This window comes from Hibiscus syriacus, unplaced genomic scaffold (genome assembly GCF_006381635.1).
Source record: "Hibiscus syriacus cultivar Baekdansim isolate YM2019G1 unplaced genomic scaffold, ASM638163v2 tig00110885_pilon, whole genome shotgun sequence".
NCBI lineage: Eukaryota > Viridiplantae > Streptophyta > Magnoliopsida > Malvales > Malvaceae > Hibiscus > Hibiscus syriacus.
Window position 1 is genome coordinate 452,403 of NW_024062897.1, and position 25,729 is coordinate 478,131.

Below are 25,729 nucleotides of genomic sequence, written 5' to 3' on the forward strand. Positions count from 1 at the left end.
CAAACACACTAATTAATTATTTTTTTAATATATAACCATCAAACAAACTAATTAAATAATTTTATATTTATGTATGATATAACTTAAACTAACAATAATAAAACTTAAACTAACAAACTAATTAACAAAAATTTTGTTTTACCTTAAACTAACTAACTAATTAACTAAAATTTTGTTTTACCTTAAACCATAAACTAACAATCTAATAATTTAAAATAATAAACTAATTTAAATAATTAAAAAACTTACCTCGATGTTGTGCTATCACTTTCTTCTTCCTCTTTTCCCTTGCTCTCTTCTCCCTTTCTTTCTTTTATGTTTCACTCATTAACCCCATCCAATATATAATACAACCACCCACCTCGTATGCTTCAATTATTCACCCTCAAATTGTCATTCACGTGAGCTGAAGGATTGCAATAATACAGCAATATGTGCTGCAATAATACAGTTGAATTCACGCTGCATGGGAGCAGAGGCGCAGCGAGAGCAGACCATAGGCATGCATGGCGACCTATCTCATGCCACGTGCATCGCCCATGCAAAGCACCAAAGCAGAGCAACAGCTGGAATCACAACGTTGGTCGTCGGGCGTGCATGGCGACCTACAAGGTCGCTGGGAGTGCATGGCGACCTTATAGGTCATTGGGAGTGCATGAAGACCTGTGTTGGGGACGTGCATGGCACATGCAGACGTTAAACCGTCCATTATCTTTGTGCAGCTCGCCGGGAAGCCATGGCGACGTAGTAGGTCGCCCGGAAGGCATGTCGACCTATGGCCAACACTGTGGATTTCACCCTATTTTAGCAAATAATATGAAGAGTGCATTATCTCGTGAATTATTTATTTTGAAAACATTATATCTTGAGTTTTGCCGAAAAATACAGATATGATATTAAATGAAATAAAGAGAGGGCAGGCGTGCGACCTCGTGAAGAGGAAAGAAGAAGAAGAATGATTCAAATGAAAGCTGCATGTTGTTTGCTTCCTCTTTTGTTCTTGTGTCGGTGTTCTGTCTATTTATTTCCCTCCACCTTCTTCTTCTATGGGAATCCGAGTCTCTCTCCCGCAACCATTGCTTCTGCCTTGTATTTATTTTCTTCGTTTTTTACTGCCTTGGGCAAATGCAGACTACACCCAAATACCTATTTATTCATTATTTAAAATATAAAAATCCTAGGAACCAACCGCTCCAATAATGTCAAAAGAAATGCAAAAGACGATAGTAATTTAAATAGTTTCATAATGTTTTGAAATTGTACATACAACTCGGTACAATAATGTTAAGTCAGCTCACACAAAACAAGGAAGGCGGTGAGTTGATTTTCATATTTTTTTCTGTCAACTGAACTCAGCTGACTCACGTTGTCTCTTCACTCGCTCAAACATTATGTACACATGATTAACGCGTCAACAAGGTCCGTGCCGTTAAAGCTGTTTTCATAATTATAACCTGTTTTAAGATATTAAACTTTCAAATTAAAGTTAATTAAATAAAACATAATCCTAGGTGTTGTTTCTACAGTTCCCTAGGCCGGTGATTCTCTTCTCGATCTTCACGTCGAGTTTATGCGTTGCTGAGTTAATCTTAAGGGTTGTTTGTTTGTCTCTTAATGAAATCATTCAGTGTTATATTAAACCGTTTAACATTCAGTGCGTTTGTTTCGTACCTCTGAATGATTCGGCACTGACAGATTCAGCAAAATAGTACTGAATTATTCAGCATAAAAGTACATTCTGAATGATTCAATGTCATTATTAAACAGAATATCATATTCAGAACTAATTCATACAGAACCTCTAAATCATTCAGTGTTTAATTATTCTGAAATAAACAAGCAACCCCTTAATCTCTTAGACTGCCCTTACAATCTTTTTTTTAGTTTCAATAAAAATAATTTTAAATAAATAATAAGATTAAAACTTCATAGTAAAATCACTGGAGTAAACAGAGATGAGAGACACGGAGTAAGACATGCACCATGTCTGAATCAAAACAAATGGGACCACTGCCACTTCATTTGGAATTTCAAGTGCTTACTTTTAATTGCCTTGCTTTTTTCAATGTAATATTTAAACTCCCCTTAATTTAATTTTTTACTACTTACTTATTACTTTAATCTTTTGATTTAATATAAATTAAAGCTAATGCTTACCCTTCTTCAACAATGAGGAAAGATGTGGGGAAAAATTAAAAGTTTTTCTTTTTATGTTGTACAACATCCACTAAAAATCAAAATGAAACTTCAACAGTAAAACGACAATGAGTATTTAAAATAATGTTTAGAAATAAAGGACAAATTTGTCGTTTAATGTAGAAGCAAGTGTGTTTGTCTTCTCCCCCTTGTCCAAATTCTACTCCAAATAAATTAAACATACTTATAAATTACTAGATTGACTTTGACCACCTTTCATCCATTTCAATATCAATTTTTTTTGGCTCCTATATCATATTAACATATTTATAGTAACTAAGAATCAAATGAATCTTTAGTTTAAATCACGAATTAAATATTTTTATATATAATATTATAACGGATCAAATGATTTTTTTGAAAATATTAATAAAATTTATTTTCACATTTTTTTTGAATTAATCACTAATATCCGATGACGATTCTTCTAACCCAATTTACTTCATTTACTAGGATTTTCGAGAATAATAAGTCATTTAATTGTGATTATTCAAATTATAATTTATTTGTCCCATGCTTGAAAGTGAGGATTCACTTAATTTTTTGGTATGACCGAGACCAATTTGACATTTAAGCCAAAAGGGAGATTTTTTAATATTAATTAAGAGAACATAAACTAATATATTGTTTCTAAAAATGCATTTTCGTTTGTGGGATAATTTGAAAAACTTGGAAAATCGCGGTTGGGTAGTACAATAATGCGTTCAGATCACACAAAACAAGGCAATTTGTGAATTTATTCTGTATGTGAACCGACTCACTGTCCGTCCATTTTCACTTTTGACAGTGACATAGTCCTTTACTGCAGTCACCCCCACAGAAATAGTATGTATATGAGGATGTTTAAGGTACGTTATAATTAATATATATGGTTAAATAAATATGTTATCGAAAATATTAATATTATTTTTATTATTTTTAAAATATTATTATTTAAAATATTTGTTTATTAAAAATATTAATATTAGACGTTACTTAAAATGTTATTTTTTATTAATTTTCTATCAAAAATTAGGTAATAAAATTAACATTTTTAATAACGAATTTTCTTAGCCGTATATTATATTGACATATTACATAACTACCCGTATGTATATATGATTTAACAATTAAACAATGTCCGTGTCGTTAAAGCTATATTTTTTTATTCTATCATTTTTAAAATGTTACTCATTAAACTCAAATCAATAAATGTGTTCATAAATACTATTTTTTCTATATTATTTTAACGATTTCATATATGTACCAATATAGGGATAATAGCATGAATGGCCCTTGAACTATAACAAATCCTCCGATACAATGTTTATGCTTTATGTACGACCATTCAACATCCAACTCATTAATCAATTAGTTCAAACTAAGATCTAAAAAAAAACTTATTATGAAAATAATATTCTCAACTCATTTTGTTTCATTTATAACGTAACGATTTAAATCCAAATTGTTGATTTTCAATTTAATGAACGATTTCAAGTGAAAAATATTTTATCATGTTATTCAAATCTTATTTTTATTTAAAAATTTATAAATTATAATCATCAAAAAAAAATTCGCTGCGCTATGATACGTATAAGTGGTCAATAAAACGATCATCCCATTTCACCGAACTTGGAAGGATGACGAGCGGCCCAAAAGTTTGAAACATCGAAGATGGCCGAACATGTCATGGAAATGTAACAAACTAACAATGAAAAACCCCTTTCGTTAAGTTTCCCACTAAAGAAACCATTTGAGAATGTTATTTTTCTTTGAGAAGTTTGGTCCCGAGAATTTTGGGTAAGAGTAATATTTAATGTTGTTACATGTTTAAGAATTAGAACTTGAAATCTTTAGTTAAACTAATGGCGTCGTTCAAGTTGAGGATGAGACATAGATATGCGATAATATAATTAGAAACAAGCATGGACAATACATTTATGAATTTATATATGAGATGTTCGGTACTTATTGTAGAGGTATGTGTTCTCTATAACAAAATCCTCGCTCTTGTAAACACATCCAATCCAAAAGGACAAGATGGCAGAAAGAGGCGGGGGAGAGCGCGGTGCGTTGCTTCGGAGGCAGATCCGACCGGGGTCCAAGAGGAAGGCGCCGCGGCCGCAGAGATGAGGAAGAGAAATGGGTGCCCGTTACAAAGCTCGGGCGTTTGGTTAAAACCGGGAAAATAACGTCCCTTGAGCAAATCTACCTCCATTCTCTCCCCATCAAAGAGTACCAAATTATCGACCAGCTCGTCGGCCCTTCAATGAAAGACGAGGTCATGAAGATCACTCCGGTCCAGAACAAACCCGTTCCGGGCAGCGTACCCGTTTCAAGGCCTTCGTCGTCGTCGGCGACGGAAATGGACACGTCGGGTTGAGCATATATGATGCTGGATTAATTCTATTGAAATTGTTACTTGTCACCAGATATTGGTTACTCTTCCATTATCTTTCTATTAATTTGGGATATGATTTATTTGTTAGTGGTTAGATTTTTTATTGGTTTATATTTCTTTCAAATGTCTTTAATACCGATTTAATGGAAGCATAGGCCATCCGTCATTTCATGCTTTGAAAGGAAGTATTGTTATCTGGATTTGTTGATGGTGTTACAGTGTGACATAATAAACCGGTTATTGATATATGGTAATAAATCGGTAATTGATATATTTATACATCTCTATTTGCAAGATTTACAGATCTCATTGAGTATTCCTATTCATTGATTTACAGATCCTACATGTTTTTGAGGTTGTTATACTTGGTTGTTGATGCTGCACCTTTATATTTGATGCTGGTTTCTTTCGTAATTTGGAAACAAATATTTGTTGGTGGAAGTATGCGAATATGTTTATAGACATTGTAGATTGCAACCTACCCTATACTTCAAGGTATTTGTATTTGGTTATCAGGAAATCAGTATGCTTTGTTCTAGGTGGCTGTTTATTCGTGGTATGATCTGATTCAAATAAGATTTGTTGAGTTATTTTTTTATATCTGATTGCTTTTTTATTTTGGAAATCTAAAATTGCAGGCCACCTTTGAGTGTCTTTTGAAAACATATGGTTTCTTGACCCCTGATTTATGGGAAGAGACTCGTTTCACAAGGTCTCCTTTCCAGGAGTATTCTGATCTATCGGGAAAGCCAGTGAAGACTCTTGGTCTTGAAGAAGCAGAGAGGGTTGATGAAGACTCTTGTAGTTGAAGAAGCAGAGAGGTTGGATGCATGATGATGTTGAGTTCTAACATTAAGATGGCTTCCGTGTTCGTGCTAGGGTAGTAATACAAATAGCATTGCTAATTTTAGAGACAGAATCAAAAAGAAAAGAAAATAAGCACATTCCTGTGAGGTCTTGAGACGTGCAGCAGCTTCCTATATGCTCCAAGTTCTGCAGTGTTGTGATTTTTCCAAGTTACAGTCTAAGTTGTCTTCTCAAACATTGCTATGAAATTTCTAGAGAAAATTTGGCACTTGATAAATGCATCCTTGACAACCACAAGCGCAATAAACAGAAAGAGTTTGCAGATAATATAACACGTGTCAATTATCCATTAGCCCCATCATATCTTTGGATAAGGAAATGGATGACGGGTTACCAACAATCCCTTTTTCTCATGCTATTTTCCTCAAATAACTAATAACATTAATCTCAAGCATCTCAATCACAAACAAGACTTGAGGAAGAAACTAGAAAGAGCTCTCCTATACTTGCACAGACATGGCTTCAATGAGCATGACAGCCTCTCTTCTTCCGAGCTCGAGCTCCGTTTTGACTAGACTTCCTTCGGGATCGGCTCGTAGAGGTGCAATTGTGGCCAAGGCGACCGGCAGCGATCAAGGAGAGAAGGGAAGCTTGGAAATGAAGCAAGAGAGCAGCAATGGGAGGCGGGACTTGGTTTTTGCAGCAGTAGCAGCTGCTGTCTGCTCTTTTGCAAATGTTGCAATGGGTGAAGAGCCTAAACGTGGGACTCCAGAAGCTAAGAAAAAGTATTCTCCTGTTTGTGTAACAATGCCTACTGCTAGCATCTGTCGCAAGTGAGAAACCTTTTGTTCATCTATATTTAGTGTCGATTTGTATGCCAGAATCATCTACTTTGTTGTTTGGAAACTTGCATCTTTTTATTGGACAACCCTCGTTCTATATATATTCCTCTGTTTTCTTTTTTCAACTTGCATTTCATATGAACCAGTGCTACTCCAAATTTAATGACTAATCATTCACGTATTATAACTTCAAAAGAATAGATTGCTTCATTCCTAGAAGAGAATATCGAATCCAGCTATATGAATGTTGAGAGTATGACCAGACACCCTCAACAATCTGCCATTTTTTGAGTCAGACTCGTAAAATCTGTAAATACCAGTCTCATTTACATCAGTATTGCAATGAGTTAGGAGGAAGTGGCATGTTTCTTTAGATACAAGGAACATTGGGCAATCAATAATGACTAATAAAAGTAAAACTGGGAATCACCTAAAAAACTCATCTTTCAGCAGACAACACACAATGAAAGCAATTGAATGCTACACATCCACAACCTGTGCTTTTCCTAAAGGAAAAGACTTGAGGCCAAAGTCACAGATATTTACAACCACAAACAAAAATGTGGATAATATTTCGAACTAATTCATCACAAAGATTTCAAACTCGGCAGCTAACTATTTAGACGTACTAATAATAATTATCTACCTCCAAGGTTCCACTCGAAAACAAATTGGAAAAATAAACGAAATTTACAGTATCATCCGAACAATAATCAAGGAATTTTTCTCTTTTCTTTTTCTTCCCTTCAAAGCAATGGTAAGCTTTTTTGATTTGTTTTGTTTTTCTGATTTGTATCTATTAGACTTGTACTCAATTATCTGATTGCAATGAACCATCTCTCATCAACTTCAAGCTTAGACTGTTGAATCTTTCACGTGAATATTGCCTGGATGCTTTCCTCCAATCAGTACCGGTTTTCATCATTACAACGAACTCCTCGTAGCTTATGCGCCCATCCTGCAACATAAAAGAAAAAGCTTTAACTTCAGATCATACAATCCGGAGATGTTTCGGGCTCAGTTTCTTTGAGATGAACCACATATACACTTGAAACCAAGCACGGAACAGAAGACACGGTATTTGTGTGTGTGTCAACATTAGTGGTATGAAGCAATGGATAAAGTGCAATACAGAAATGAACATGATAAGCATCGATAGGATGATGCATCAGCCCTCGGTGGCAAAAATGTCAAGATAAAGCTTTGACAAGTTCAAATTGAATCCACTATAAACAAGCAAGAAAATGTCACCTTGTCGGTGTCAACATCGTGCATTATGGCATCAATAACTTCCTCACTGGTATCAACTTCATCATTTAAGGAATCTCGCAGATCTTCTCTCTCTAAGAAACCACTTTTATTTAGATCAAAGAAGGCAAAAGCTTTATGCAAGTGCTCGTCATTGGCCATTTTCCTGAGGTGAACTGAAACTGCCACAAATTCTCCGTAATTCAGAGTTCCATCACCATCAACATCAGCCTGTCAAAAGCAAGTTGCAGTTATTCCGTCGATGAAGTTAGTTCTAAATATGAAATGTTAGTTACAGGACATAACATGGTCAAACACTGTAAATTGAGTTTACGCAAGAAAACGGAGGAGAGATGCGTCTCCAAAAAGGAGAAGTATCGAGAAGAACAGTATAGCACCCCAACCACACATATATCAGTAGCATTAGTCATATTTTTTAGTTCTTAGATTAGGAGGAATTGGAAAAAAGAAATTCTGGGGGCAGATAATCTTACAGCTTCCACTAGGATCTGCAAATCTGCATCAGGAATCTGTTGGCCGAGCTTTTGCAACCCTGCACGAAGTTCCTCAAGGTTTATTTTACCTCGTTTTCCGGTGTCCATAACATCAAAAGCCTCTTTTATGTCGGCTACTTCCTCCACCGACAAATGCTCAGCAATCACCTGGCAAATTGAAATATTTAAATTACAGTCATTAAAAGTAAAAACCGTGGGTGTATGCAGCCAATATCGAGTAGGTTAAAAGGTTGCCCCCAAAATTTGCATCCTGTAACTTAAAAGTACTGAACTACAAGAGTTCTTCGAATTCTTACCCTTAGAGCTCTCTTCTTCAGCTTGTTCATTACAGAAAATTGTTTGAGCCGAGCTTTCACAGTCTCACCCAATGAAACATTGGGTGCTTTCTTGGCATTTAGTATCCACGGATGTTCTGCATACGGTACTTTGAATGAATTTTCATACATACAAATATATATCAACATACATAAGGAGTGTAAGATGTACAGAAGGTTACCAAGCACTTCCTGTGCTGTAAGTCGTAGCTTTGGATCGGGATTAAGCATTTTCTTTACAAGGTCCTTTGCATTATCTGAAACTTTAGGCCAAGGGTCCCTCTTAAAGTCAATAACAGAGCGGATAATTGCCTGTGCTACCCCCTGCTCGGTCTCTGCATGCAGACACCAGAAATGTTTTTATATTTATTTTTCTGAAAGCATGGGAGTAGATAGAGAAAATTTATGCAAAAAGTTAAAAGATGCACCAAACTCTTGATACATAATATTAAATAACTTTTTTCTTGATATCTCTCTTATCTTTGCCCAAACTATCGAAGTACACACTGCCGGTAAAATTATCTTGAGCTGTAACCTTCATGAAGTCAAATGAAAAAAAAGAACTCATCGAAAATTGAAAGACCAACCTGCCCAGAACGGTGGCACACCACAAAGTAAAATATAGAGGATAACTCCAGCACTCCAGACATCGATCTCTGGGCCATAATTTCGTTTAAGAACCTCTGGAGCCATGTAATATGGACTTCCCACGATCTCATTGAATCGCTCACCTGTTAAGAAAGAGCATTCTTGAGGCAAACTCGAGCTACTTGAGCATAATATATATATATATAAGGAGATAACTAAAACACTTAAAATCAGTTCTCATCAAAGATGGATTGATGTAAGGAGAAAAGACTTATAAAGTTCATCTAGTCGATAAGTAATAGTTGATATGCAATACCAGGTTTAAAGAAGACCGACAACCCAAAATCAATTGCCTTCAATGGGGCAGTTTCCTTCTTATTACCGAAGAGAAAATTCTCAGGTTTGAGATCGCGATGCATGACTCCATGTTTATGGCACATCTGCAACATAAATTGAATACAGCCGGTTATTCAGTGCAGAAGATATCATCAAAAAGGTGGATTGAATTCATTGATTCGTTTCAAAGAGGTTCAAATCAATAAGAAAAGCTCATTTATCTCTGCAATTATAATTAGAAACTAACCGAAAAACTAGATCTCGTGCTCCTGTAATACTAAAAGGCTTAAACTAGTTTCTAGCAAACATATGGCAAATAAACTATATAGGAATATGGACCTCATGTAAGACCATAAACACGAAATGCAAAACTATGCCAATACAACAACACAAAGATCATTCAGAATTCAACCTGAACAACTTCGACAATCGTCCTCATAACCCCGGATGCCGCTCGTTCCGTGTAGTGGCCCTTTGCGACAATCCTATCAAACAACTCTCCTCCCTCACACAGTTCCATAACAATGTGAACAGCATCATCATCCTCATAAGTATCCTTCAATGTCACGATATTAGGATGCTTAGGCAGATGCTTCATTATCTCTACCTCCCTCCTCACATCCTCAATATCCACTGCAGTCCTCAGTTTCTTCTTCGATATCGATTTACAAGCATATTTCTCACCAGAGTTCACATCGGTACACAGATATGTTACCCCGAATTCCCCGCGCCCCAGCTCGCGCCCCAGATCATATTGAGCCGAAATATCTTGACCAGTTGGTTCCTTTAAAACCCTCAGCTTGAAGTTAGAAGCAGATCCATTGTTGACAGCATATTCATCTCCAAAAAATGGGTTAGCTTTGTTCTTTTTTTGCCCCTTCTTATTCTCAACATTAGAACCGGGGGTAGCACAGCAATTTCCCATGGATCAGAAAGGGAAAAAATATCCAAAACAAGCAGCAGCTATCAGCTTTTTACAAATTTCCTGAAAAATCCAGTAAGGCAAACAGATGAAATGAGGAATCAAGATCAGAAATTTATGAGGTAACCATAAACATAGCCAAAGTAAATCTCTTAGATCCACAACATCAGGTAATCCTGAAGGGAGAAAAAGGGGTTTTTTTATAACCAAAAATAAAATCTAAATAAAAAAAAACTCAAAAGTTTGAAGATTTGAGTTTTGGAACGTATTTCACATACAGAAAAACAATATTCTCTGAGTACTAGCAAACATCTCCAACAAGAAAAAAAAATCCCAGAAAATCTGTAAAAAATGTGGACTACCTTAAGCAAAGACAATCAATTTGTTTCAGGGTAAAAGAAAAAACAAACCCACCTTTCTCTGACAATTTTGGGCACTGAGAAATCTGAAGAAAACCCAAAAGGGTTTTGAAAAATTAAACTCCAAGTGTTCAGGGAAATAAAAAGGGTTTTCTATATTTTTGGTGAAATGTGAGGAAGGAGATTCAATGTTTGCTAAAAAAGATAATATGAAAGAGAGAGATTCACAGTCAAAGTTCTCATCTTTCAAAGATTTTATCTCTTTTCTTTTTTTTTTCTCCTAATCAAAATTTTTTTCTTCTCTCTCTTTGATGAGAGAGAAAAAGTCCTTCCTGTATTTCTTTCTTTTTCTTTTTTTTATTCTTGTGTTAATTTGTTTCAAAATAACCAAACTCCAAAATAACAGGAAAAAAATTAAGAAAAAAAAATCAAATTTGTTTCCAATTTTTGGTTTTATCCTTATTTATTATTAATTCCAAATGTAAATCCTCTGCTGGAAAACAACAAGAAGCATCTAATTAAAACAAGTAATTCTTTTTGGTCTAAATTAAAGAAAAATTTTAAGGACAGTTAAGAAAGAAAGACTTACCAAATTCTGGCTGGAGTTTTGAAAGCTTAAAGCCAATTATAATTAATGAAGGATTAGAGCATAATTAAGACTTTTATAATGCATAATTTAGATTAATCCAAACCAAAGAACATTGTCTAGGTCAAAGGTAGGAATCTTCGGTTGGACTTTTGTGTGCTTGTGTATAAGTTGGGGTACCATTGTTTTATCATTGTGAAATATGCATATTTGAAATATCAGTTGAAATTTTAAATTTCTAGAATGAAATAAATTCTTTATATGTATCTTGCTTTTTTTTTAATAATTTGAAAAGGTATCTTTTACTTTAATAATTTCATTTCTAGAAGAAGGAAAAAAACATTCTCTTCTCTAACTCTAATCAAGTGCTAAATTCTAAAGCTTACTTAGGAGGAGAAAGTTTAAAATTAATGGTTTTAATTTGATTTAGTTTTATTAAAATTAGGGTTTAAGGTAGGGTAGGTCAAATTTTCTATAAAAATTAAATTAAATATTTTGATTGAAGGATGATGATATTTTAATGGCATAACGTTTATTAAAATGATATATAGATCATTTTGTCCCTTATTCTATTTTTTAGCATTTGGGCTTCAGCATATTCCTCAATTTTATCAGTCTCATTGTAGTAGGTAAAGATGCATATAATTCTTGTGCAAATGAATTTGGATGATGTAATATTAGGGTTAGATGAGATGCATTTGTCATTGACACACAAAGATCATATCACAATTTCATTTGCATCTTATGAATAAAAATCTACAAGACATGTTGAAGGAGAATTCATGGCTAATTCTACTTCGTTTGTTTCTTTTTTACTTATTCAACCTTTATATTGCATATTCATTGAACATTCTCTTTGTATGCTTTACATTGCATGGAATAGTACAGGTTAAAGAAAAGAAGACGGTTTTCTTCTTGCTCTCAGCTGTGGACATTGGAGACTTAACTAAAGAACAGACGATGAAGTACCCCGCATTATCACAGTGTTTATGCATACATATATATTATATATCTGCATGCAGCATGCGGTGCAGTGCAGTGCTCGGATCAATTCAATTTGGTGCAAAAGTGAGGTTTTGTTAGAACCTATATCCTGCATGCGTGTTTTCTGTATAGTTTCTCTCTTCGTTTTATCAAATTTCCAGAACCAAAATAAAAACTGAAATGGAATTGGTGCAACCAACTCGTTTAACAAAGGCAGCACCATTCATCAACTGAAAAGAAACACATCATTTACAAGTTGTTGATCCTTTAGCAGTACATTGAGACAAGAAGATGCATTATGATAGGACTCGAATACAATTCCCTTAATTAATTTAAAATATATATTAATTTAATTTTTTTTTTAAAAATCATATCTAGGTCTATGGTGAAATATCTCATTTTGTACATAAAGCTTTAATTTGGCTGTGACTTCGATGCTCTTGCAAGTTGCACCCAACACACTAATAATTAGTACTAAATGTAATATGATTGTAGGAGAAAAGAAGAAAAAAAAGAAGATGAAAACTGAAATATGTTTGAACCCTAATAATTTGTTAGCAGATCTTGTTCAATTAGACTGTAATTTTTTCAGATGATTATTCCTATTTGGACTACACTTAATGAAGATGAAAACTGAAGTATGTTGAAGATACTTCAAGCTCTCGGAGGCAACCTAAAAACTAGGGTAAAAAGTACACAAATGGTTTCCCGACTATAGGGTATTGCTTTGTTGAGCCACTCGACTATTAAAAGTTACAAAATGATTACTCGACTATTCATATATTCCAAACTCGTCATTTTTCGTTAAAAATTGACGACGGTCTAAATTAGACGTTAACCTGATGATTGAGATATGCTAAAATCCGATCCTAAAATCTCAAACAACTTATCATATTTTAGTTAACATGTTAATGTCCATCTCATACGACCGTCAATTGTTTTACCAAAAAAGGACGAGTTTGGAACATATGTATAGTCGAATTACTATTTTGTAACTTTAATAGTCCAGGGACTCATAAAAGCAACGTCGTATAGTCAGTGGACCATTTGTAACTTTTAATAGTTGATGACTCAACAAAGTAACCCTTCTATAGTCGGAAGACCATTTGTGTACTTTAACCAAAAATTTATTACGTCGTGGAAGTCTTCCTATTTCAACTAGGAGACACATTTTGAGATGAAGCCTTTGAACCTTCTAAACCAACTTTGAGATTATTTCCACTAATACTCTGATGACTCCATATCCCTCGAGAGCTACTCAAAGACAATGATATGTCTTGTCCTATAAAAGCCTTATAGTTGTCGACTAGTTTGCTGTACAAGAGAGAACTTCAAATCACAAATCCATTTACATATATACAGTATTGGTGTGAGTTTTGTGAGGAAAGATCATTCTTGTATCAGTGTAACCAATGGAGATTGTATAAGAGAGATAATAGTTAGGAAAATATTGTATGGAGTAGCGTCTGTAACCAGCGTATATAGTAAGTTGAGGATTAATGTCCCTTGCACTAAAGAGTGTTATAGTATGCTAAATAAATTTAATTAAAGTCAATGATAAAGTACACAAATGGTCCCCGACTATTGAATATTACTTTGTTGAGTCCCCTAACTATTAAAAGTTACAAAATGATCCTCAGAGAGTTGCTTTGTTGAGTCTCTTGACTATTAAAAGTTACAAGATGGTCACACTACTATTCATTATGTTCCAAACTCGTCATCTTCCGTTTGAGCTCGATATTAACATGCTAACTGAGATATGATAGTCGTTTGAGATCATGAGATCATATTTAATCATATCTTAGTTAGCAGGTTGTCGTTAAATTTTTAACGAAAAATGACTAGTTTGGAACACAATGAATAGTCGGATAACTATTTTTTAATTTTTAATAGTTAGGGAACTCAACAAAACAAATTCTTATAGTCGATCATTTATGTACTTTACCCTAAAATCAATTATATTTTTCCCTCAAACCCAACAAATGAATAGGAATAGACTAAAAATTAATTTTTGAATATGTCCATGATAAAATTTGAGTTACGATGCATTATATGATTCACACTTTTTGATTTAGAAATAAAATCATATCCAATGATATTACAAAGATGATAAATTGAGGACGATAGACAATGACTGCCTAGGGTCACGTCTTACCTTGTATCAATGAACATACTTCATTATTATAAAGAGAGAAAAAAAGGAAACTCAACTCGGGGTTTGAGTTGCACTTGCACATGTCATGGCTTAAAGAGAATGGAATTGTTTATGGCCTTTGTTATGATTATAAAATTGATAATCCAATAATATAACTTTATTATGATTTTGAATTCCAAATAATATAAAACATACGAGAAATGAAAACTATCTGGTCTGGAGATTCTGTCTGGACTGTAAGAAATGATAAAAACCCGCACGAGCCTGTTCATTGGATTCTCTTAGCCATGTTGGGGTGAGCTCAGACAGGCAGACACTCACAATCTGACACCATCATCTTTATCTGAATAATGTTTTGCTTTCTTTTTCTCACTCCCCAACTACTTGCCAAAAATGGGTTAATTACTTAATTCCCCCCTCCACCTTCAAACCTTATACTTGAATGGCTTCCTTTCCTTTTGTCATAACATCCCAATGGAATTCTGGTCAGTTTATAGCAAATAAAAAATGGGTAAAACTTCAAAAGATTTCAAGTCTCATCGCTCCTAAAGTAGAATATGTGGGGAAACACCCTTTGTGAAACTCTTTTTTTTAATTAATTTAGATCACAGTCAAAGGGTTTTTCTAGGGGGTGGGGACCCTCAAATTTCACCAATTTAGCCATTAATCAACTCTCTAATCTATACAAGAGTTTCCATGTAATTGTGTGTTTGAGGTGTCCAACAAAAAAAACATAGAAAAAAAGCAATCAACAATCAATTGACATAAGGAGATAACATATTAAATATCTTAAATAAGGTCAGTGATTCGAGTTTTAATGTTTACAAATAGAATAAGTTGGTTTAGAAAGATCATCTTCATATTAGACCTCTATTGTATTCAATTCGAATTAATAATAATAGATATATTGGTGATTATAAAAAAACAAAGAATATTTTTATCACAAATCAAAGTGATATTCACTAAAAACTTATTGCCTTGAACTGCACTATAAGATGCCGCACGAGTCATCAAGCATATAATAAGATTATAGGTTTATCAAAGCAAGAGATAATTAAGGATTTGCACAATGGAGGAAGAAGAATGAATTCTTTCACTTTCTAAAGTTGATTAAACAAACCAAAATCACCCTTCAAATTACACCCACATGTTACAATATTGAACTCTTCCGAAAGTCGGCAATACCCTACAAATTTAGTGATTAGCATACCCTACAAATTTGAAAACCCAATAAATTTGCCCTCAAAGGTAAGCAAAATAGCTACCAACTTCTGCTTCTTCTCCCTCATATTCATGAACCACTCATAAAAGAAGTTCTTAAAACTGTACTCAATGAAATCAAACTTCAAAGACAATCAAATAGAAGAAACACCTAATCATTAAACTATTGATCAACTGAGATATCCCTATGTGCAAAGAAGAAGAAGAGCTCTAAATCCGGAGGAGCAAAGAAAGCAATAGGTGTTCTTTGCAATGAGCAATTGGAGACAACCCTTTGTTTCTTCGGTGCCGGAGGGCATGTATCGATCTCCGGTATCCGAAACCGCCGGCTTTAGGGGTAGAGCATGGACTAGTAGTACTAGTGGAGGTATCATCAACTCCTTCGATATCGAATCCCTTGATCTTGGAAAGATTATCTGAACTTATGGTGGAAGAGTTGGAAGGCAAATCCTCCAACACTGGTGCAACTTTCCTTTTGTGACGAGTTCTTAGTCGCTTGGTCGCTTTTCTTGTTGCTTTGCCTCTTCTGCTGGTGGGTGCCATTGGAAGAGAATTATAAAGAGGAAAAAAAAAGAAACTTGAAGAACTAAAACTGGCAGAAAGAGAGAACAATTTGAAGCACTTTAACAAGTAAATTTGCAGGGTGAATGAAGAGATCCAAGAGAAGAAACTGTTAAACCTAGTGAACACTTCAAATCTATGCTACTAAATTTGACTGAAAAGTAGTAAGGAGAAAAAGCTAAGTAAATATACTAAAAGCACACACCAGAAATGGATAGGTTGAAGATGATGATATACAGAGAGAAAAACCAAGTATCAGATCAGCAGCAAAATCAAATTAAGTACTTAAGAAATACATAAAGGAGAAAAATTGTTACAGTCCAATAAAAAAACTTGAAGGAAAGTAGGGATGAACGTAGATTTTGTTGTAAAACATAAATGGAAATCAAATTAACCGAAAGAAGGTCGAGTTATGGAACATGGAACTCAAGTGAGGGGAGACAGATTTTTTCACAAACAAGTGTTAAGCGTTAATATTTGAGTGGGAAAATTTTGGGCAGGGGTGCCCGCTGCCCTAAGCATTAGGTACTGAGGAAAGGGAAGGAGAAAGAAGAGATATTTGTACACCGTGTGTTTAAATTATGATCTTCGTTTTAAATTAACTTTTATATTTAAAATAATTTATATTAATTTTTAAATCATGACTCTCATTTTAAAATGATTCTTAAATTTAATAATATTATATACATATATATCTCTAAATTATCAATATTACTATATTTTAATCTTTATGTTAACGTGTCGTCGGCAAAGAATTAAAAGAAAAATAGATGAAAGATAAACCTAATTGGACTGTAATTTTTTTTTAAATGAAATTCAGACTGTAATTGAGCACAAATCTTGGGGCTTTGAAAAGCCTGGGGAAAACATGTTTTTTCTTTCACAATGGTTCCCCCGTGAGAATGCAAAGGAAGCAGTTAGAGTCCAATAATGATGGTGTTAACGTACTACACCCTTCACCCTTGACTTTCTCAATGACATCCAATGTACTCTTTCCATCTCATGATTGTATAAACTGAACCGGACTCATCACTTCACTTGATCCATCCTACTCAACATTTCAATTATATTGGACCGGCAAAATTTGAAAAAAATATATTATAATGTCAAAATTCATTTTTTAATATTTATTTAAATAGTTACTTCAAATCATTTTCTTTTTTAAACCATTTTAGCTCTCACCGTTTCGTTTTGCCAGGATCAATTGAATTTCCATAAATTATTGGATTGCTATTGCCAAAACCTAGGGAGGAGGTATTACCAAATTTTTCTCGACACGATATTGTATCAGTCATCACTTACTCACACGTGAACATGTCACATCATCATTTCAATTCATTCACATGGACATATCTAGTCGGTCAAAAACATTAAATAAAGATCAAAATAACTATTTAGAACAAAATGCAAAAGCTTCCAACGATGAGATTCGAACGAGAACTTGTTCATACATTATTTTTACCCAATAAGTATCAAAAGAATCCCAACAAGAGTACATCTCACAAGTTTTGACTAACAAAATGTAAATAATTCTACAGCTACCATAGAGCAAAACTATGATCTAATTGGCCTAAGCTGTCCAGACGAAATTCGACTTGTAGCCGATGAGTTTCGTCAATCCACGATCAAAGACTAGACATATCAGATAAAAGCCTAACAGAAGATTGCAGCTGGAAAGAGAAACATGGTAAGAAATCATAACAGGTTTAGAATAGCAAATAAGAGCATTGTCAGAAAAATCACCGTCCTCTCGAAATTGCATCATCCATCTCTTCAGGAAACGAAGGGAACAACTCAATATAACGGCTCCCAAGCGTCATCCTATCCTTGGCCATTGCAGCTTTAGAATCTTCTGCATTTGCAAACTCCACGAATGCTTCCCCACTTGGCCTCCCCTCTGAATTCAACACTATATGAATAGCATCCTCAGACAACACGAAATCTTTAAAGAACTCTATTATATCATCTTTTCCAGCAGAAAATGGCAATCCCCTCAATCTCAATATCCCTGTATGTTCAGCAGGTTCCTTCGCTTCATCACTAGATTTGGCCCTCGGGGCATTTCTGCGAGGCGAACTGACGCGAGCATCAGCCACTTCATTAGCTATTGCCCTATAATATTCCTGTCTCTTGCTTCTGAAAACCTCTACATATCTCCTGCCCATGTTTTGCCTATTCTTCTGGAGGGCGAAATCAACCTGAAGAGGATAACCCAAAACGCAAAAACCCTCACCCGTGAACTTGCCGTTTCTATGGACAAACAGGACATCAACTATGTCCAGACCATGGAAGAACTCAACCATATCAGCCTCTGTGCAATCAAAGGGAAGACCACGAAGTCGAACAACAGGGAACGGTGAAGGTTGGCTAACATACGAGTGAGGTGGAGGGGCAGTGTACATAAAGCTTGAACCCGGCGAATGACCATAGAATAAAGGGCCTTGATCGATCATCCGCTGACGTTTTGCACCCATTTCACGCCCATCAGCACCATCAGTAAATTTACTTCAGTTTCCAAAGATCATCAAGGCAACAGAGAAGACCAGTCAATACTTCAACACATATTGTCAGCACTGAAACCTAAAATTCGATATAATAACAATGCAATAATGAAGGGACACTTGTGTTTTCAGTGCTTCACAGAAAAATGAAAAATCAATTATATGACATTAATTTTATATAAATTCATAGCTAACCATGTATAAAACGATCCATCAATTTGATTATAATTTAAGATTCAAATAGGGAAAATAAAGGAATCAATTAGATAACTATCATCTTAAACCATTTAAGCTCGAAACCCATCTCTCTCTCTCTCTCTCTCTTTCACTTATTGCTTTTCATTCTTTCATCACGACCAAAATTCAGCTATAAGCCCTAAATAACAATCCCAAATGAAAATAAATAAACAAAACGCAAAACAGTAAAATCCATCAATCTCGACTAAAAAAATTCTTCGAGCACAGACTTAAGGAACAAAACCCAGAAAATAAAATCAGACATGAAAAAAAACAAGAAGCAGAAAAAAAAGGGGAAGTGAATTTTACCCTCTGTAGAACATGTTGGATTTTTCCTTTTTTTATTAAGGAAAACTGAAAAGGGGGAAGGAAGATGAGGCGATTCCAGAAAAGGAAGACCTGGACTTGAAGTTTCCCCTTTTATGGGATATTTGTCTGTGTCTGTAGGGAAGGGAAAGGAGACAATCCTTCTGGATTTATTATGGTTTGGACTAAACTGAAGTTGGCCTCCTCACATCGGCTTCGTTAACGATACATTTTAATTTCAGGATTGAATGTGTGGTCGTCTTTTTACATGATAATTATTTAATTATTTTATGTTTTAAATTATTAAATTAATTAAATTTATTAAGTGATATTAGTGATTAAAAAATATTTTTTTAAATATTTTGAGTTCAAGTAATTACATCTATAGGTTATATATATTATCAATGCCTAAAAAAAAGATTTTAAACATATACTACCTTATAAATTTTACTTTTTGAGATTACAAATTTTCATCATATTTTCACATATTTATTTAATAAAATTAATTACTATTATTATTTTAAAAAATATTTTCCATTTTTAAACCATGATGTTACAATCAACATTATGCAAAACCAGATCAATTATTTAATTATGAGAAAATAACCTCAGTGACCGAAAATGCCTTATAATATACGATTTTAACCAACTTTTTTTGGATTTGCAAAAATGACCAATAAATTCGCAACGCGAACTCCTATTTCGCAACCCAGTTTCCAAATTCGCAACACAGAAGTCAAATTCGCAACACTTAATTTCAAATTCACAACTGAATTTCAAATTCGCAACTGAATTTCAAATTCGCAACTGAATTTCAAATTCGCAACTCGATTTTCGAATTCACAACTCGATTTTCGAATTCGCAACAGGTTTTAGTTTCGCAACACAAATATTTTGGGTATATAACTACGCAACAGCAGCAACTCACAACCTAAATCCCTAAATCGCAACTCATTTCATCTCCATCTATCACTCTCTCCGGCGACATCCGTTCCTATATCCAACGACATCCTTCCCCATCTCTAATTTTTTTTACATAATTTTATTTCTATACAATTTTTCAATGATTTCTCTCCCAAATTATCAACTATCAACTTAATAAAGGTATGTTTTTCTCTAAGTTAGTGCTGATATCTAGTTTATAGCTCGTTTTTTAGTAAATTAATTTACAATTTGTAGAATGAAATTATCTAATGTTGATCATGTTTGGATAGATTTGTGTTTTGGAGGGTCATGGGAGAATGTTCATGGTGTTTTACAATATGTGTCTTTACCCATGAATCTTCAACTAAAACTGTCATTAAAAAAGTTAACTTATGAAACTCTAATGTTACGTGTTGCAAAGAAATTGAATTTAGAGCCTCTAAGTGGATTTAGGTATCTTATCAGAAAAAGGTAAAGTTTATTTGTTAACCGACAATGAAGATGTTGAACGATTCATTGCTTACATTAGTGTTTCGCAAGATGATGTTACATTGTATGTTGTTGAACCTAGAAGTAGTGAAGTTAGGTCAGTAGCGAGTAGTAATCAACTCAGTTCTTCAACCCCAGTTTATAGTGCTCACAATGTACAGCGTTGTTATCAACCTCAAAATTTAATGGTTCCACCACAATTTCATCACCAAGAAAATTTTGTTACACCACATTTCCAATACCAAACACAATCTCAAAACCCACAACCTTTTCCTAATCCAAATCTTGTTGAGTTAATAGATTGACGGAATTGGCCAAGAGGGGGGTGAATTGGCAATAAAAATTTTGGTGGAAGCTTTTGTAGAAAATTGAAAGAAATTGCATATCGATTTAGAGTGGTTCGACTTTCTCAACCAAAGTCTACGTCCACTACCTTAGCTATCCACACTAAGGATTTTCCACAAATTCACTAATTTGTCTTTCTTTTGAGGACAAAGAGTAACCTTACAAACCCTCAAGAATTATACCCCAAATTCTTGAGAACACTCTCTCCCAAAGAAAACAATACAAATTTACAAACTTACAAGGAAATCCTCACAAGGTAGATTGTTTGCATAATTCTAGAACAAAGAAAAGAACACTCAAGAATGAATACAATTGAGCACAAAAAGTGTTCTTGAAAGCAAAATGAATATTGAATGAAAAATAGGCTTGAAATGCTCAAACTTGAGGTTTGATGCTTTCTCTTTGATTCTCTCTTGATTCTAGTTGCTTGATGTTTCTTGTTATTGATCAATGCCTTCTAAGCTTGTTTAAATACAGCTTCAAATGATTTTGAATGTTGAGGATGCTTAATGGAGTCAATATAGCCGTTTAAGTGTGAAAACAATTAATTAAAACAGTTGGGAGCGTCAGTGCATCGGTGCATACCCATGGTGCATCGCTGCATCAGTGTAAAATTCAAATATTTTGACCGTTGGACCCTTAGTGCATCGGTGCACTAAGAGTGCATCGATGCATCAAGTGCATTCGATGTTTCAAAATAGCCATAGTGCATCGATGCATTGCTGGTGTATCGATGCATCAAATGCATTCGATGTTTTCATAAAATCCTCAGTGCATCGGTGCATGGTATGTGCATCGATGCATGAAATGCATTCGATGTTCAATTTAATTTATGGTGCATTGATGCATGGATTGGTGCATCGGTGCATCACTCTGAAAAATTGATTTTAGGCTTGATTTTGGTTCAAAATACTTTAAATACTTTGTGAAATTTGTTTCAAAAATATATTAAGTATAAAATACAATTTTACACATTTAGTAAGGTTTGAAGTTGATCTTAAAAGACTTGGAGTAATAATTTGATATTCAATTAATTAAATCGAATATACTTAGAAAATCATTTGTAAAATCTTAAAATTCATTTAAATTTAATTTGTTATATCGAAACACAAAATGTTTTCAACAATCTCCCCCTTTTTGATATAACAAAACATTTGTGTTATTTAAGATTTTCTAAAAATTTGAAATCAATTTCAATTTAGAAAAATTACTCCCCTTACTATAACACTTTTCCCTTTTAAAAACATTTTAACACTTAACATTTCTCCCCTTTTTTTAAATCAAAAAGACTAAAAATCGATTTGAACAAGGTTTTGAAAACATAGCCATATTATATATATATATATATATATATATATATATATATATATATATTAAGCTGCTAAGATCACAATCAAAAGAGAGTTAGCCATTAGTTTCATAATCAATATTCATAATAAAAATGTGAAATGGTAAATTGGTCATATTTCAACTAAAAAATAAATGATGCATATGTTGTAAAAACCAAAATATATATAAATATCAAACAGTCATCCAACAATCAAAGAAAGATAATCCAAAATGTTTTAACAATTCAAGTTCATCCCAAAAACAATCAAAGAAAGATAAGTCTATTCATCCATTGAAGGATTGGGAGAAGGAGGAGGGTAACGTGCTCTCATCTCAAGCGAGAGTGCATCCAAACGATCATTCATATCTTGTTGTCGAGCTCCCAAGGTAGAGAGCTGGGACTCAATGAATGTGAAGCGTGAATCCATGGACGCATATCGTAAATCAAATGTCTTAAAAATCGAACGAAAATACGGAGGCATTTATTCTTCTTGTGGAGCAGGTTCCGGTGCAGGCTCGTCATCAGGTACGTGATCATCGATGTCTTGCATAAGTTGTTGAAATTCAGGATCATCGTCATCAGCCGGAGCTGGAGGAGGAGGAGCACGAGAGGAGCTAGGAGCAGCTCGTGAGGAACTAGCTCCTGGAGTTTGCTTTCCGGGTCTAAAACCCATTGACCGATAACCTCGTCTTGCTTCCAATCCACTTTCTTCAAGGATATGAGATTGATTTGATTTTGAAGTGGGATAGGATTGTATTGATTTGATTTTGAAGTGGATAGGATGTCAAGAGAAACGTCTAGACCAAGTTTGATAAAGAGGTTACTAAGAAGACATCCATAAACTAATGTTTCGACATGTTTTGAAGGAACAATGTTTATGACATCAACTAGTTGACTGAAGATAATGTGGGGTAGATTGATTTTGATTTTATTTTTAAGACAATGCATCCACCATAAATCCCTAGCACGAAGTGTGGAGTATCTACCTCCGGATGGTCTAAACCACCAAGAGATCATCAAATGGAGAAAACGATCGTGATGAGATCATACTAACACTTGAGTTTGGAACATAGGGATATTCTACATTTTAACTTTCATTATATACCATTATCATCTAACCCAAAACGGAAAGCTATAGTGTAACATCCTAAGTAACGGGTTAGTGACTAAATTGTAAGAATTCAGAATTTGGTGATTAAAGTAGAATAGTTATATAGTTTAAAAATAATAGTTAGTAAATATGAAATGAATTTAAGGACAAAATGGTCATTTGCAAGGAAAAATAATAATTAAAAATTTTTATGGGGTTATATTATAACCACGTGATGTTTCCAGATTCCTCTCATCTCTTCTTCCTTCTTTCTTATCTTCTTCACTCTTCTCTTCTTCCAAACGTGAAGACCCAAGTTTAAGGTAAGAATCTGAACCTTGGTAGTTTCTTTGATTTTTAGCTTGGAAATTGAAGTTTGGATGTTATATAAGCTAAAGGAAAGCTTATATGACATTAAGACAACAAGATAAGTGTTTTAGAGATAGATTTGGAAAATGAGTTTTTAGATGAAATTTTGATATGGATGAGTTTTTGAAGTTTGAATAAGATTTTTGACTTGTCATCAAGTTAATTAAGAAGTATGAGGTGATAGAATTAAAATTAGAACAAGTTGGAATTTGAGTAAGATTCTTAAATTCTATATGGATGATTAGTTTTTTTAGTTTTAGAGGTATTGAATGGATAATAATTAGTTTAAGTAAGTGTATGAAAGCTAAGAGTATTAAAGGGAGTGAAAAATGAATGTTTGAGCTGAAATGAGATGATTTTCGAGCTCAAAATAAGATTTCTGGGCTAGGGGAATCGGTACCCATTCAAGGGGAATCGATACCCCCTCAACGAATATGAATTTCCAGAATGCTATAGGGAATCGATACCCCCAGGGGGGAACCGATTCCCACATATAAAAAAAGAGAAAGACTAAACTATTAATTCCTTAAATTGGTAGGCTATTAAAGATTAATTTCAAGACATAGACATCTGATAATCATCTTGAAAATTATGTTTATGTAGATACTGAGCCTACACGAGTTCGGGAACAATCTACAAGTAGGATCGATCGAGGAAAAGGCAAAGAAATATAGGTGAGTGCATATGCATAGCATAATTATAGAAATATACTCAATTCTAGACTTGTGATAAGTCTAGATTTTATATCTTGGTACATGAGCATATTCTGTATTATGAGACATGACATGAGTTCATATAAAATGCATTATATGACATGAATATGCGGGAAAAGTTATGAGCTATGTGAAAAGGTAAGAATTTACATGTCTACGCGATATAGACTACGTGAAATGTAAAAGCCCATGTTATATAGATGAGAACTATAGGTATAGTTGGCATGCCAAGGGTAGAGGGTCTACGCGGTCCTTCGGGACAATATTCTACGCGGTCCTTCGGGATATATATATATTCTTTGGAACATGTGTGAAGTCTGGTGAGACACATATGTGATCCCTAGCATATGTATATGATTCTTAAGGAATTATATGTGGTCCTTATGGACATTATTATATGGCACTACGGTGCAATTCTACGCGGCACTTCGGTGCATTTATACGAGCTGTGGTGACAGCTTAGTGCACAACCTCACATTACTCAGATACCTTAGGTTCTCAATATAATATCATGGGCCAATAAACTCATTAATACAAATTCATGAATGTTAAAGTAATATGCTTACAAGTAAGGATAATGGTGATGTAAACTACCTTGATTAAGTATAAGCTTTCATCTCATTTCATATCATTATGTTATTATTATTACATTGCCTCACTAAGTCGATGACTTAGCGTGTGAGTGTTTCACACGTAGGATCCGAGAAAGTAGACGAGACAGGTGAAGTAGCTTGACAGCATTACTCCTGCAACCACCAGATCAGAAGCAACTTAATCAGTAGGTCATTTTGTTATGTAAATGAGTTGGCATGTAATTAAAGGGTTAAGTTGTGTATGCTCTGAATATTTTGGTAAACTTATATTACAATATGTATATTATCGTATTTTCTTAATATAAGTTCAAATATTTTGCTATTATTGGTTAAGAGTTGTGTTTTAAAAGTCAATGTAATATCTCTGACTCATATCCGGGTCGGGTACGGGTTGGGGGTGTTACATTTAATGGTATCAGAGCTATGATTTAGCCGATTCTAGGCATGAACCAGAGTCTATAGAGTCTTTAAATGGGATACATGCCAACAAATAGTGAGAACTTCTGATCTGGTATAGTATGAGTATGCTGTTTTGCTAATAGAACAATGTGTTTATTCTTATTAGATGTCCGACATAATAGCTCCCGAAGTGAAGCGGGAGAAGATAGGCATGCTGAAAGCAGTAATTCACCTGCCCTGGCCAGGCAAGGTGAAGAACAGCATATCAAGGAGTGCCTGTGCAAGATCAAGATACGTTCTTCAGAACGTTAGACGCTATTCTGACGCGTCTTCAACCTTCTGCTCCACTAACTCAAAGAATAAATGTAGCAAAAGAGTTGAGAGGTTTAGGAGCTCCCGAATTTAAGGGAGAAGCTGAG

General features: G+C 34.2%; 3 protein-coding genes and 2 pseudogenes across 3 annotated transcripts; 2 read left to right on the plus strand and 3 right to left on the minus strand.

The window, feature by feature from the left end:
- Positions 1-4,215: 4,215 nt before the first annotated feature.
- Positions 4,216-5,385, plus strand: LOC120144242 (annotated as a pseudogene).
- A 433-nt stretch (positions 5,386-5,818) lies between these two features.
- Positions 5,819-6,326, plus strand: LOC120144216 (photosystem II 5 kDa protein, chloroplastic). Its single transcript, XM_039158335.1, has one exon. The coding sequence runs from the start codon at positions 5,900-5,902 to the stop codon at positions 6,218-6,220; it is 321 nt and encodes a 106-aa protein (XP_039014266.1). The 5' UTR covers positions 5,819-5,899; the 3' UTR covers positions 6,221-6,326.
- A 664-nt stretch (positions 6,327-6,990) lies between these two features.
- On the minus strand, positions 6,991-10,804 carry LOC120144213 (calcium-dependent protein kinase 7-like). Its single transcript, XM_039158333.1, has 9 exons — positions 10,564-10,804; positions 9,639-10,213; positions 9,207-9,330; positions 8,890-9,033; positions 8,485-8,637; positions 8,285-8,400; positions 7,968-8,135; positions 7,477-7,704; positions 6,991-7,183 (listed from the first exon to the last, which is right to left on the minus strand). Exons 2-9 carry the CDS (start codon positions 10,149-10,151, stop codon positions 7,037-7,039), a joined length of 1,593 nt encoding a protein of 530 aa, XP_039014264.1. The 5' UTR covers positions 10,152-10,213; positions 10,564-10,804; the 3' UTR covers positions 6,991-7,036.
- Positions 10,805-15,470: 4,666 nt separating this feature from the next.
- LOC120144215 lies at positions 15,471-15,996 on the minus strand (annotated as a pseudogene).
- A 1,500-nt stretch (positions 15,997-17,496) lies between these two features.
- On the minus strand, positions 17,497-19,250 carry LOC120144214 (heterogeneous nuclear ribonucleoprotein F-like). Its single transcript, XM_039158334.1, has 2 exons — positions 19,062-19,250; positions 17,497-18,519 (listed from the first exon to the last, which is right to left on the minus strand). Exons 1-2 carry the CDS (start codon positions 19,073-19,075, stop codon positions 17,754-17,756), a joined length of 780 nt encoding a protein of 259 aa, XP_039014265.1. The 5' UTR covers positions 19,076-19,250; the 3' UTR covers positions 17,497-17,753.
- Positions 19,251-25,729: the final 6,479 nt, after the last annotated feature.

Coding starts and splice junctions, on each gene's coding strand:
- LOC120144216 (XM_039158335.1), top strand. CDS start 5,900: ATGGCTTCAATGAGCATGACAGCCTCTCTTCTTCCGAGCTCGAGCTCC.
- LOC120144213 (XM_039158333.1), bottom strand. CDS start 10,151: ATGGGAAATTGCTGTGCTACCCCCGGTTCTAATGTTGAGAATAAGAAG. Junction 9,034..9,206: donor GTCGGTCTTCTTTAAACCTG/GTATTGCATATC, acceptor CTTTCTTAACAG/GTGAGCGATTCAATGAGATC. Junction 8,136..8,284: donor TGAAGAAGAGAGCTCTAAGG/GTAAGAATTCGA, acceptor TCAATTTGCCAG/GTGATTGCTGAGCATTTGTC.